This window comes from Haliotis cracherodii, unplaced genomic scaffold (genome assembly GCF_022045235.1).
Source record: "Haliotis cracherodii isolate W230 unplaced genomic scaffold, xgHalCrac1.p SCAF_16, whole genome shotgun sequence".
Classification (NCBI taxonomy): domain Eukaryota; kingdom Metazoa; phylum Mollusca; class Gastropoda; order Lepetellida; family Haliotidae; genus Haliotis; species Haliotis cracherodii.
The window spans coordinates 10,512,600-10,528,011 of NW_027266271.1; the positions used below are offsets into that span (position 1 = coordinate 10,512,600).

Sequence of the window (15,412 nt, forward strand, 5' to 3'; positions counted from 1 at the left end):
GTGTGTGTGTGTGTGTGTGTGTGTGTGTGTGTGTGCGTGTGCGTGTTGTTTTACGCCGTATGCAATATTCCAGCTGTATGACATTTAATAATCGAGTCCAGACAATCCAGTGATTGATATTGTGAGCAACGATCCATGCAATCGGGGTAGGATTACACACCAAGTCACAAGGCCTGAACACCCGATCCAATCAATCGCCTTTTACGACCGCCATAGGTGGGGGACCACCACAGGGAATTTCAAGGTAGTATATGGCCAACCAATCATTGCAGACAAGGTCAGTGGTTTATGCTACACACACATCTGACAGGTTCATATTTAAAAGCATGTGGTAAATTGAGATAATGACAGTTACAAAACACCACATGCAGCTACACCTCAAAGATCCCAAAAGGGAATGTTTGTGATACAACGAAGCAAGCTGAAGGTGAAAGACAAGACATACATGTAAAATCATAGACAGATCTGTTAGGTAATTAAGTGTATATAAGGCGGGCCTTGGCTACCTTTGATAAAGCGATCGTAGTGTCATGACTGTCTTAACTGCCGCGACAAAGACATAGTTCACGTTTACAAAGTAACCGTCCTGGTAATGCTGACGTAAGTGTCTTAACAGAGATTCTCAAATCGGTTCCGTTTCACAAGGTGGTCAAAATTCCATGACTGCCATCACGCCCACGCTTTAATATTGACTAGCGATGGACGTAGACGTACCCTAAGTAGCCTTCAATGCAATCTTATCGGCACAGTGGTTCAAAGTGTTGGGTTAACGATAGTTTTCAAGTTAAGATTATTACCTCCAAAGGATTCCGCGCCGATCTTCGCGCTGTGACTGTTGCCTCATCTATTCATGCGCTACAACTATGCTTACAGCAGTTGTAATTAATTGAGGAAAATGCCACTGTATAGAGCGGAGGTGTTTCCGCGAATCGGCTTGACTAGACTATTATATTTTGTTTGTGCAACCAGACATTTTTTATCAGTGATAGTTTTTTAACTTGGCAGATTTTATAGATAATTACAGATTCGGGAATATCACGAATACTGACTAATGATACTATATACATCACAGCCCCGTTCCACAAAGCGACTGAAACCTCAACCGAGACTACAGCTCTAAAATGGCTCTGCGAGTGGCAGTTGCTTTAAAGCCAATTTATCCAGATCCAAAACCATTGGACGCCATATCATTGACTTCTGTCAAATCGAATTTAACTCATATTTACAAAAGACTTTATCATACTGTGGGTTACGACTATAGTATCTCAACGAATGGTTTGTGAAACAAAACCCTGTGTCATCTATGGCGAGCGAACGCACTGTCGATTGGGCTAGTCCATCGATCGAACCCTAGCTTTGCGGAACAGGGCCATGAAGGCCTTGGGTGAAATACAGCATTGAATCTGTTTACCTGGAGAAGGGATTTGCTTGACTGTCTCCATTGTTGGACTTTAGGAACATCTTGCGTCTGAGGGTGCAACCACAGGAAGATGTGCAGATAGAATGGAGCCATTTAGTGCATACATGACGTCAACCACGATAAGTAGTTTAACAGTTACAATCATCATTCACATACATATCTTGGCATACAGGTATAACACGCACATACATCGCACAACACTCAACAGGGAAACAGGCAAGCGTTCAGTGGGAAAGAAGAAAGCCAGGGTTGAATATGATACCTTTGGGAAAGATTTTAGACTGTGTGTTATTATGAAATCAAACTCAAAGGCACATTGACCTTTAAAATACCAGGACACATATGAACATGTTGAAACGGAATGCATAATCCTGATATAACATAATCAATGTGAAACTTAATATGTGGTATTTGCCTTTGTATACGCAAGTACATTCAAAACGTCGACGCCAGAGAATAACCAGTCTCGATTATCTGCCGAAACAGATTCCATTGGAGTAAAGGGCAAGTGTGAGGAAAATTATATAAATGGATAATTGAAAATCGGTGATAACACCAGGTGTTCGCGAAATGAGTAAGCATGTCCCGCTCTGCCGATTTTTAGTGCTAGCTCACTGAGATACTATGCCGCAGTTTAACATGAATATCCCACTCAGACTCAGTATACTGACTCCGAGCCCACCAGTCCTTGTTTTATTTAGCCCCTTAATGCCGAGCGCCAGACAGGATAACAACAAGTACCATCTTTTAACGTCTTTTGGTATCATGCGGCCGGGGATCGAAACCCCGGGCCTTCCGCTCTCCGGGCGGACGCTCTACCACTAGACCGCGGAGGCGGTCTCTACTGGTAGGACCTGCCACACAATTTGCATAAAAAACTACGTGTGTGTTTGTTGCCTAACGCCACACCCAGCAATACCCCTGATTGCTTTCATCAGTGTCAATATCAGTCAAATAATGTTGAAGGTCCCCGTCTGTAATTTAGTTGTCTGCAGTCTGTGAGAGCGATACGATAGAACCATCAAAAGTTCAATATGCCTCTGGTGCATTCTGAGGAAGCGGGTGGCTACGTCCCATAAGCGCCACAATTGGTGTCGTGCACTGTTGCGTCCCTTACATTGATCCAGGGGGCACGGGTGTCCCAGGCGTCTAAGGCGCCGTGATTCGCTGTGCAGAGTTGCGTCCCTTGGGCACGCCAGAAACCTATGATTGTGGGTTCGAACCCCGGTTCGCCCCGATTATGTTTCTACGTTTGTCAGCACCATACCCGTGCTCGTGGGTTTCATCGAAGCGGTAAACGTCTGAGACCTGCATCACTTCGGTTTTTCCTCCCACATTAGCTGACACGCTGTGATATAACTGGAATACTGTTAAAAGCGGAGTTAAACCCAACTCACTCACTTATATTGATCCGTACCAAGACACTTTGGATACTTGCTGGACTCCTATATTCGCCCTGATTATGATCCTAAGTTTATCATCACAGTGGGCGTTATCATGGGTTGTGGCCATCCTCAAATATTAAGCTGACACGCTGGGATATAACTGAAATACTGTTCCAAAGCGTCTTGAAAAACATATCTCCCATTCATTCGACCTCGATTGATTCATAACATATTCCTAAATTCATTTGATAAGGATATAATGATAAAATAGATATCAGTCCATCAGTAAGTGCCTTCCTGTTTGGAGTCACAGAAGTCAACAGTTGCTGAGATGAACATAAGGTGAACATCACATTTTACCACTTGCACTGCACTGTATTATTGAGAGTTTAAAATGCAATTTTATACCATATCATAACGTCAGCTCAACTATGGTAGCTCAACTAAACCCAGACCATGAGTACAGCTTCACCCTGTTCATCATTGAGAGAAAGACACTGAAATGCCCAATACCCTCCATTGCTTTTATTTCGCTCCGGCTGTTGTCTCAGCCATCGCCAGTCGAACAAATGATCCCACTTATCAACCTCATGCACACCATGACCTCACGAAGGAGGTCATGTGGCGATCAATCAAAGCCGAGCTTTACAAGAACGAAAGCGACAGAGTTTGAATTATATGCCCAGAGGTGATCTTGTCCACGAAATTAAATTTCCCAAGGCAATGTTTATTGAACCATCGCCAATTGGCAGCTTTACCTTATTGCTGAGTGTCCGTTTCGGAATGGGTAGGCCAAGTCGAAGACCTTGTTGAAAGATGTCTGGAACGATAAGACCCAGAGGGAAAGGTAAAACTGATTTGCCACGAATGATTATATCACGGAACAGTTAGACTAGAAAATACTACAATTTTATTTCCTTTATTAATTGAATTGCTCCCCAACATATCATTAGGTGTTTGCCACACGCCAAAACGACGTTAACCGATATGCACGAAAAAACAAAATATGATAAAAAGAGAAGAGAATAAAACAGTGGCCATAATAAACAGGTCCTTCGGATGTTTAGTGCTAGCATCGTTTGGATGTATAAGGTGAGGTGAAATGGGGTTTAACGTCGCGTCAAAGATTATTGCACTTATATAGCGACGTGCATGTACGTGTGTGTGTGTGTGGCTGCTTGTACTAGTCCGGACTGATGCCGATTTATAGTGCTAGCACACAGAGATACCATGCCGCAGTTTAACATGAATACCCCACTCAGACACAGTATACTGACTCCGAGCCCACCAGTCCTTGTTTTAGCCCCTTCATGCCGAGCGCCAGACAGGATAACAACAAGTACCATCTTTTAACGTCTTTTGGTATGACGCGGTCGGGGATCGAACCCCGGACCTTCCGCTCTCCGGGCGGACGCTCTACCACTAGACCACGGAGGCGGTTTTGGATGTATAAACACGATCTAGTAATTACAAAGCATCAGATGGGAGACTTGATTTTGAAAGAATACGTGATATTCTCCAGTGACCGGCTGACGCCTTCGTAGATGAAACACCCTATGCACTTGGTTCTTTCATCCGCGACCACATTTGTCATAATTCATAATTGATTGCGTCAATGAAATTAATACGCCACAATCCTTATTAAAAGTTTGGTTTCATAAAAAAAATATAATAATTATTGTAATGAAGGAGGCACATGTAAGATATGGACCGTTTAGGACCACTGGAAATGTCAAATGTTAAATTTACGGAAAAACTTGTGACAACGGCATGATAATTATTAGACATGTTCAAATGGTTGACAACTATCCTTTTCATTCCTACACCTGGGAGTCGTTTACTTCTGACATGTATAGATACACGACAATGACCAAAATGTGCGAAAAAGACGATATTTCCAGCTTCAAGAAAAAATTCACGATGAGCAAGTCAGTGTTCTTACATGAGTTATTACCATATTTTTGTACTGGTTTTATCTAAATCGCCCTAGAAAATCACCTTGGGTCAAAGTCTTGCTCATTTTCAATTAAAAGAATTGCTTCCTGAAAAAGCTCTAAAGTCAGCCTTTTCGAAACGTTTTATCCTTAGGTAATACTTTTTGTGTTATTGCAAGTCACAAACATGTGTGTTTTGAAATGAACAAAGTCTAGTTCACATTCTAGTTCACATGTGAACATATCTGATGAAAACAATTTTTAAACGTTTTGCTCATTTCTTAACTTATACAGATCCAGTGGGCAAAAAGGGCCCTATAACTTGTCCTTTTATGTTGGGTACTAGTTGTGGTTTAGTCAGAATAACAACGATAAACTGACATGACCTATTCTTTTTTTCCCCCTGGAATTTGTAAAGTTTCATATTAATGTTATATTACGTAAGACTACTTTGATGGATCTCTTGATCTGCCTTTCACAAAACTTGTTTTGAAGATTCTCTTTTGCAACACTTTCGTTTGGAAAATACCATTATCGATAATTCATTTGTTAGCTTTCTGTAAACTACTTTCACCTGCATTCATTCAAAGGTTACATTTTGGTAAACGATCCATCAGGGAATATTTGTAAATCACACATGCAGCTAGTGCATTGGCAATGAAATGTTTAATCCACATAGCGCCTTTATCTATGCGCGAAATGTAATCTATAAAATCTGGTTGGAAAGAGTTAGAGTTCAAACATATACTTCAATGATAGTCACTCTATAGTTCTATGTCATACTATTACTTCACTGTGTTATCATACTATTATTTATTGTATTTAATCCGGAATTTGTGGGCATATGAATTTCCAAACACATTTTCCATGCAATAATCATCTATGGACTTGAGAATGCTTACAACAGCATAAGTAATCCTGTGTTTACGGCATGAAGAATATGACGTAATTTATTGATGAACATTTTGACCAAATGTTATCGTTGTTTCGGTTGATGCGTTCGCTTTATATCTCCCCTAAATCGCGTTTGTTGTTTTGTGAAATGTGATTATACATGATACAGCTGCTCGAAAGTGCCTCCCCAATTGCACGATCAAGCCAATGTAGATCTCTGTAGCATTCTGACATCTGTTTGTTTGATACGACTTGTTGTGATCATGATTGGTGAAGAGGACGCTGTGATGAATTCCTGCGGTCATCAGTTACCAGGTTTCAGTTATGAGGCATGCCAGAAAAAGAGAATGCAGAAAGTCGGACATACGGAAGAACCGACCTCGGTAGTTCCATCCCTGAGCAGCACGGAACATCTCTCACATTTTAGCAGTGTCTGTGCCCTCTGCATAATCTTCAGAATGACGTTCTCGAGGGAGGTTTGGTCTTCACAGAGAGCGTGAACCACTTCCAACAATGCCTAGGAAATATACGACACAGAGGTAATCAATAGCTCAAGTAAAGCGTCTCACATACGATGAATTCTGATAAGTTTTTATAAAGTTTAACAATGGGAAATATAACACGAATTTGAGTGTATTAATGTTATAAACAATAGTACAATAAACTACGGTTATAACGAACTCGAAGGGACCACTAATTCTAGTTCGTAATAACCGCAGTTCGTTATAAGCATATAAACAGGATTTATACAACAAAAATGGTCGGGACTAAAATAAGTTCGTTATATCGGTCAGTTCGGTATAAGCGTGTTCGTTATAACCGTAGTTTACTGTACTTGTATTCGATTATCATATATAACCTGTAACGTTGTACATATATATCACAAGACGGTCCGGTAGCAGATGTGATATTGAAACATCTATATTGAACACCAAAAGAAACGTGAAACATCCTGAATGGTTTTCATACGTGAACCAAGAACCGCACCGGTTGACTGAGAACAAATAATTATTCTTTGTCGTCAATACGGTCAGTAAACAGTGAAAAATCGTGAAATTAATTTCAGTACGTACATGCAGTCATTGGTAGAATGTTCAATGGGATGCATGCGCGCATCAAGCACTAAATGTACATGGTGTTGCTGTGGCTAAAATGTTGGCGCATTTATCATTCATTACTCTGCAAACGTCAGCAGCGATCGTGCTCTGTTTACATTAGTTTGAAAGAGAAAGAGGGCTATTGGATAAACCGACGGAGAACACAGCGCCCAAAGGGTTGTAAACACGTGCAACATGCATGTGTAAACCATCCATTGCCTCAGGCGAGGTGCAATGCAACGACTGTAGGCCTGTGGCCGTCCGCGACACGTCAAGACCGGCAAATGCATCGTAGTCACAGCAAGAATGCCTCCTTTCGGCCTGTAAAACTACCCGAAACACCATTAGAATTCATGGCAGGCCTACAACCGCGAGGCGTTGTTCGACGGAAAGGGGTAAGCGATACAGGCGACCAACAAGAGGTACAGTGTTGACTGAACGTCATCGGACTTTGAACCACGTCAATTGGCGTCAACAACAATGGAGGCGAGTTCTTTTCTCTGGCATAGCATTGCAATAATATTATACATGGTTGGCGTTTCTTGACATAATTGGCGTCTCTTGACATGATTGACGAATGTTGCATTATGCTACAGTTATTAGAGCAGCCCAATGTTGCATTACGCCGCAGTCATATTTTAGCAACCGAATGTTGCATAACGCCACAGTCATTACATCAGCCGAATGTTGCATTACGATGCAGTCATTAAAGCAACCAAATAATGCATTACGCCGCAATCATTTACAGCAACCGAATGTTGCATTACACTGCAATCATTACAGCAACCGATTTTTGCATTTTACGCCGCAGTCATATTTCACCAACGGAATGTTGCATAAGGCCACAGTCATTGTTGCAACTGAATGTTGCATTACGCCGCGACCATCACATCAACCGAATGAATGTTGCATTACACTGTAGACATTTCAGCAACCGAATGTTGCATTACTACGGAGTCATTTCAGCAACCGAATATTGCGTTACACTGCAGTCATTAAAGAAATATATCACGACTGTGAGTCTGTGCCAGCAAAACCAGTGGTTGATAGCATAAGCACTCGGTTACACGTCTCTACAAACATTCTACACAGTTCTTACAATCACTGGTACCAGGAAGCTATCCACCACTAGGATGGCGTATGACGTATCTATTTACTCAGCATTTCAATTTGACGTCTCAGATTCGATCATTCAGGATTCTAAAACAAACGGAAAAAAATCCTCGTACCTTATTTCGCTCATACTCCTTTGAGTATGCCTCAAATATTTGAGCGTTGTGAATACCTATACCACAAAATGTCAGGTACGTTGCCAGCAACTGAAAAAATACAAAAATACAATTAATTATACTTGCGTATGTTTAATGTAGCATGTTTGTATTGCAATGATATATGTAAACTGGAAAACCGTATAGCTGCCAGGCTTCCAAATTACACACTTCTCTGTGTACATACTTAATGGAAACTGGAAACATTAAGTAACGGAGGCACTTATAACTATATCATGACTGCTAGGCACGAACATGTTTACGTGGTAATATTAGCGTCTACTACATTAACTGGTACGACATTATTCAATATGCGATATCCCCCAAAGGCCGTTTGTACCGAAGCGTATTGTAGATAACGTTTTCATAAGTGACCGGAATGATTCTTTCACGGGGTAAACTCAACATATCGTTGAGGAAATTTTCCCGAGGATGATTATTGAAGATTTAAGCACCGAGGACTTCAAGCAGTTGACAGTCTCATTTTCATTTCGCCAAGTCTCGCGACAATCTCGCAAGGGAATTTGGACACATGGATAGCTTTTATTTATGAGACGTGGTGATAAGTGGGTATTCTCTGGATACCGCATTCATGACGTCTTGAGCGGTGTTTATGCTAGGAGGCGAAATCAGGTTTGGAGACTCACAGCATGGTCTAGAGTTCATAATTATCATTATCCCTTTTCAAGAATAAACTAGGTGGTGTGATTATGACTCCGTGGTACATTGTATTATATTTCCATCACCTCATTTCCAATACTCCTTTGCTTTAATACATTTCTGTATCACCTCCATGTCAGTAGTAAGCTGTTTGTTTGATGGCGATGAGTTCGTTCATGAACAACATATCGGAGTCGCGAATAACGTTATTTTATGGGTTGTAATTCAATTATATAAATGATTTCATTGGATGTAGCAAAGAGGACAAGATCAGGTCTGTAGCCTGGATAGGTCTGAGACTGTATATGGGCCTATTTTCAAAGAATTTTGTATTGATCATTTTCCATGACGCTCTCTACATTTTCTGGGTCGTACCATGGATGGACCCCTGTGTCAAAGACACAAACATGGCAGAGACGGTGCTAAAAAATTCAAGCCACTCCATCATGTCGCTTAAGATACTGCGTTTGTGCCAAAGCTGGGCATCCACTGACAATGTGATGGACAGTCTTATTAAGCTCATTGCATAATCTACATTTCCATGACGCCCTCTACATATTCTGGGTCGTACCATGGATGGACCTCTGTGTGAAAACCACAAGCATGGCGAAGACGGTAGTAAAAGCATTATTATCATTATTTTTAGGTAAGATATTAACTTACATTCTCGTCATCTTTAGTAAAGACCTTCTCGCTTCCTGTTTTGTTGAGGACCTGGGCCACGCCCACAATCTCGTCATCTGCATTTTTGATTGGCTGACACAGCAAGGCTTCCGCCCTGTACCCAGTAATTCTTCCAATTTCATCGTTGTACCGAGGGTCCTGAAACAACATGTTCATGACAAATTAGAAACAAATATGAAAATGACATACATACACAATTAACAAAGTCTGATACCTGTTGAGTACGAAACAGTCACCAATGTAAAAGCGCCTTGTCAGCTGTCAAACATCGACTCATTGATAAAAGTGGAAAACATCCTCGGCAAGCCTCACAGTTTTCCAACTTTTATCAACTCGTGTTGATATATTTGATATCAAAAGACACTCGGGTGAGATTCTCTATGTCTTCTCTTATAATTTCAAATCCACATAATGCTGTATTAATGTCAAGAATGAGATTGTTATGCCGAAGAACGTCCTCGACCAAACTGTGTTGTATTGAACAAATAGATTAAAGTGTACCTCTCCGTTTATTACTTTGATTGGGAGTTGAATGAGTTTGTTTGCAATTGCACTCATTTTGTAAAACAATTTTCACGGCAAAGAGTTGTATTTCATCAGAGTTAATGAGTCCATATTACGATGTTACCTATTTCTGACAAGCATTGGCTCGACAAACATTGGATCTCAAATATCACGAGGCAACTGTAGTCATGGGAGTAGACTAAAGAAACTTTTATGCTCCCGATAATGAAAATGTGTTTCATGCCAAATAGATATTGGCTTTTCAAAACTGCATTGCCTTCCGCATTCGTGATCTTTACATTAGGAGATGAGCGATCAATTTGCTTTACCATAAAACATGTAATAAGTATTCCCTACAAGACCTGTACTTGTGGCAAATACATTACTGCCATTATACTTACAGGGACTTAACACGCGAATACATCTATGCTTAGAATCATGTTTTCCCAAACAGTTACTTATAATTAAATCTTATGTCCTGTTTGAGCAGCATATATTGTGTGCAATTCCCTGTTTTGACTTGTATCATATGTTCTCATATTTCTTCAGGTGAATAATTGCCTTGCCTTGCATGTGTTCGTGACGGGTGCCACCGGTGGTCACCTTTTCGTGAACACCGGGTATATGATAGTCATAATAAAAAAAATAAAAAAATAAATAATAATAATAATAATAATAATAATAATAACAATAATAATAATCAAATTGATCATGATATAGTCATAATCGTACTATCGACCCTTGCAGAGATTTCGTGTGAATATGGAACGGGTTTTGTCGCTTTTATTGACATTGATTTCATGCATTTTCTATATACATCCTGATAATATCGTTCCACAACAACTTTCCAAAAAGTGGAGTATTATTCATTGTGTAACGTATTTTAATATACATATACATGTAGCTTCTATAATCCCCCAAGGTAAACTGAAAAAGGCATTTAGTCATACACTGTTATTGAAAATATATCCATGATCAAATCACATCGTCCTCAACTGTACATATAGCGCTGATCGACCAGTATGTGATCGAAATAATAAATTACAGACTGACAAGGATATTGGATTTTTAATCGACTAATCACGTGTTTTAATTGATAGTTACTGTGGCATCGTTTGCAATATATTAATGTATAAAAATGATTCTCAATCCGCTTCTTAAGGAAACACTTCCACGATAAGATACTAAATTGTCCAAACATACATGTATGTTATTATTCATTGTGTCATAATCTAATATATATGGTCCAGTGGGTAGTGCCTTTGTGCCGAGAGCGGTAGGACTGTGGTTCGATTCATAGCCGCCTCATACCAATGGACGTTATAAATGGTACTTCTTGTTTCCCTGCTGGCGCTCGGCATCAAGGGGATAAAACAAGGACTGGTGGGCTCGGAGTCACCACAATTTGTTTGAGTGGGGTATCCATGATAAAAGGTGGCAAGGTATCCCAGTCGGCTAGCACTATTAAAACGGCATTAGTCCTGACTAGTACAAGCACACAGACACAGACACACAGACACACACACAGACACACAGACACACACACATACACACACTCACTCACTCAATCACTCACTCACTCACTCACACATACACACACAGAAACAGATGCATGTTCGTCGGTATGTAAGTGCAAGTATCTTGAAAGCGACGATGAACACGATTTCACCCCACCTCAACCACAACGCATTCTGAAAAGGCATACAATGTCACAGAAAATATACTACGTTCGTGCACATCACATCGATCTCTACTGTAGCTAAAATCGACCAGAACTAGATCGAATTAGCAAATTACAGACTAAAAAGGATACGTGATTGTCATCCGACTAATATGTTCTAATTGGTAGTTTCCGTAGAATCATTTGCAGTATGTTAATGTATCAAGTGCATAAATTTATGTCATTATCGCCTTACAAACTCTGGACAGCTGATGATATATCAACACGTGTCTTATGAGTGAGTGAGTGAGTTGGATTTAACTGTTGGATTTCTGAACACAAATTCAGGTAGGTAATAGCTTGTCAACTAAATGTGTCAGGAAAGCCCGAAGGGTTGCAGATCTTAGAATTTCCGACCGTGGTGAACTCCAAGAGGTCGGATTTCGTGCTGACAAACCGACAATTAGGGAAAGTTTGGAATTTGAATCAACGGTTATCGGATCATGATTTGTCCGAAGCTCACAGCTGTTGTACAGCGAGATTTGGTATTCCTTAGGGGACTGGATCACCCGTTCCCCGACACATCTGTGTTAAAATCATTGGTGGTCGACATTTACAATTAGTGTCTTAAAGACTTATGGGATTTGGAATTTACGTTGATTCAACGTAACCTTTGTTGCCGTTGAGGAGATAGCAATATATAGCAATGGCTAAGCGTCCTATGTTTATAATGGCAGTTACACCATCTTTGGTATTTCTTTAGAACGGGTTTGTGTAATACTGAAGGTCGTGATGTCAGTATATTTTGTAAATACAAAGACGCATAGCCAAGATGTATTTCCTATTTATGTTTTAAACGATATATATCCATCTAATCTTGACAAGAGGTTAATGCAAAACAAAATGTCGATCTTGCAGTCTCTTTTGGGGTTTTAGATGAGGCGCTTTCAATTGTCTCTTGGCAGGTGGGTTTGTTTGTTTGTGTTTTTGTTGTTTAACGCCGCACTCAGCAATATTCCAGCTAAATGACAGCGGTCTGTAAATACTCGAGTCTGGACCAGACAATCCAGAGATTGACACCATGAGCATCGTTCCAAGCAATTGGGATCGATGACATGCATCAGCCAGGCAGCAAGTTTGACCAACCGATCCCATTAGTCGTCTCTTACGACAAGCATAGTCGCCTTTTAGGGCCATCATGGGTTTGCTGAAGACCTATTCTACCCTGGATCTTCACGGGTGGCGGGTGGGTAACTCAGTGGAAGGTTGGTAATTGGTTATTTCACCCCGATATCATATAATTGATATACCTGAAGTTTAAGATAAACCTTTTGGACCATTTCTATTCTCTTGAATTTGCCAATCCAAGCACAAATTTCATTTGCGTAAAGGTTTGTTGGTTTGTTGTTTTACGCCGCACTCAGCAATATTCCAGTTATATGACGGCGGTCTGTACATAATCGAGTCTGGACCAGACAATCCAGAGAGTAATATCATGAGCATCGATCCGCGCAATTGGGATCGATGACATGCATCAACCAAGTCAGCGAGGCTGACCAGCCGATCCCGTTAGTCGCCTTTTACGACCATCATAGTCACCTTTTACGGCAAGCATGGGTTGCTGAAGACCTATTTTTTGGTCCAGATTCGATTATATACAAACTACCGTCGTATAGCTGGAATATTGCTGAGTGCGGCATTAAACAACAAACCAACCAACCTACAACCAATATCTCTATATATTAACAAATGCCTCATGGATCAGGGAATGGATTTTGGTGTGTGGTATAGTGTACAATCAGATGTGATTTCTGAGATTGGTAATCCACATGGTATTTATTTCACTTGTCTCAAATATTTTTATTTCCTTGATTGTAGTCAGGATTATGGCATTCTTTGTGGCAGGGATTTAGTGGTACATTTGCTGGACCCTGTAATGTATTGCTTTGTGCGGAGTTTTATGGAGCTGTAGAATCAAGTACAAACGTGGTTTCGTATTGAAAGTTCATATAACCGATGCGTGATGTTTGCACAACACGTGAAGTTTGCGTGGTAATCCTCAGTTAAATACTGGCCTTATATGTGACATTATTTGATGTGTCTGTTATGTCATGATCATCGATCAAACAATGTAATTATGCTTACATAGAATGGTTATGCTATTTGAGGCTCTGTCAGAGAGCACAACCACAAACGGTTCAGGTAGGGCAACCATATTTTAGATGACAACTCGTTCGGCCAGAACAGTTTTATTCGTTGTAGTTCCTCCTTTTCCGTTTGGGCATTCTACCAAAGACACAGAACACGCACTTACCTAACCCACTCTAAGACATTTATACATAATTTAAACCCATCTCCCTTAAGTTTGTATAAATACATCGTCCTTTTATTCATCCAATCTGGTGGAACTTTAATGTATAAGAAATAGCATACACATAAGTGGTGAATTGAGACACTGTTCAATTTATCCAGCACGTTATTAAGCTTGTTGTGATATCTTTCCCTCGATGCAATTCAAACCGGTTTTAAAAAATGCCTTCACATAATATGTGCTTTATTTTTCTGAAATCGCCGTTCAAGTGTAATATATACCTTTGTTAGTGTTTATGAGTACACTTTGTCTTATACGGGAATTAGTAGATATAATGTATAAACAATGATTCAAATTAGTAAGAGATTATATGCATTCTTTAAAACTGTGAATTCACTCCGCATTGACTTATATTACAAAGAGGTAGCTGTACGTGTGACTTGTTACCAATATAATTGCATCGCATAGATGTAGAGTTCAATAACTAGGTGTCGTCAGAGGGCAGGTGCCCGTATTATGTAATAACCGTAATTTAGCGCAGGAATTGAGAATTATATCAGGTAAAAGAGAAGTCTAAAATTTTAAATCATGGTGACATTTCATAAATAATATTCTGGTATAGAAAAGGGATATTATAAAATGCTACACAAAAGTAGTTTAAGAGCACTCGATGTTTTCATATGAATCTAATTAATCAGATTAATTATAGTCACATGAATAGAAAATGGGTGTTCTTTAACATCATTTGAGTAGTTTATTCAAGTGTGTTGGTCGTTGGTCTCGATATCTTGCTTCAACTATCATATAAAAAAGTGAATTATATTACATTACAAGGATATATACTGCCATGGAGCAATGCGAGGTGACGTCGGGCACATACTAGTATTTCACACGGCAGAAACTCTTTAAGTCCGACCAAGTTATGTACTGTCACAGAATCTGTGCTTGCACTATAACATACCGCATTTTGGAATGATACACGCTAGAAGCCCACGTTCCCATGAAGTGTGCTTCTCTGTATGTTGTCGGAATTATAATATTCTTCACGAGGTCAAATGCTGATCTTTTATCGGACTGGTGCTTTTCAATATATTAAGTATAAACTGTATGGGCCTTATAACATAATTGTTTATCAGCTGACAATATATATTACAAATTTACCCTACTATGTGCTCATGTGGATGTATATACTTTCTTGGCATACACTCCATAATTGTTGACATATATAGTCATCATGTTATTTGGAAAATGTCATTACTTATATCATATTCATAGTCCTGAATATATACACTGAATATATATGTCTGATGGTACACAGGGATAATGATCTGGGCCCCGCTCCTCAAAGCAATCGTAGCGCTCAGGTGATCGTAAGTCACATACTTTAACATTAGCTTACGATCACTGTAGCGCTAAGAACGCTTTGAGGAATGAGGCCCTGACAATTGATAAACCAATATGTTATCACAGACGCTATAAACAGTGAAACATTACAGGCTATCTACCATAGTTTATGATAATCAGCAGGAAACGGTACGTGTGTGTACAACATACGAACATCTACGGCAGAAATATAGAGACGTCAGAACATATGT

General features: G+C 39.9%; 1 protein-coding gene across 2 annotated transcripts in view; it reads right to left on the minus strand.

Moving 5' to 3' along the window:
• LOC139463375 (dual 3',5'-cyclic-AMP and -GMP phosphodiesterase 11A-like) overlaps positions 1-15,412 on the minus strand; it is an 86,475-nt gene that overhangs the window by 29,767 nt on the left and 41,296 nt on the right. The window contains exons 2-6 of one of the 2 annotated variants that reach the window (XM_071244633.1): positions 9,322-9,480; positions 7,960-8,049; positions 6,001-6,150; positions 3,564-3,625; positions 1,412-1,468 (exon numbers count right to left, since the gene is read on the minus strand). In XM_071244633.1, coding sequence (XP_071100734.1) covers positions 1,412-1,468; positions 3,564-3,625; positions 6,001-6,150; positions 7,960-8,049; positions 9,322-9,480 — 518 coding nt within the window. The remainder of the gene's footprint in view (positions 1-1,411; positions 1,469-3,563; positions 3,626-6,000; positions 6,151-7,959; positions 8,050-9,321; positions 9,481-15,412) is intronic. The other variant, XM_071244634.1, reaches the window with a different exon arrangement.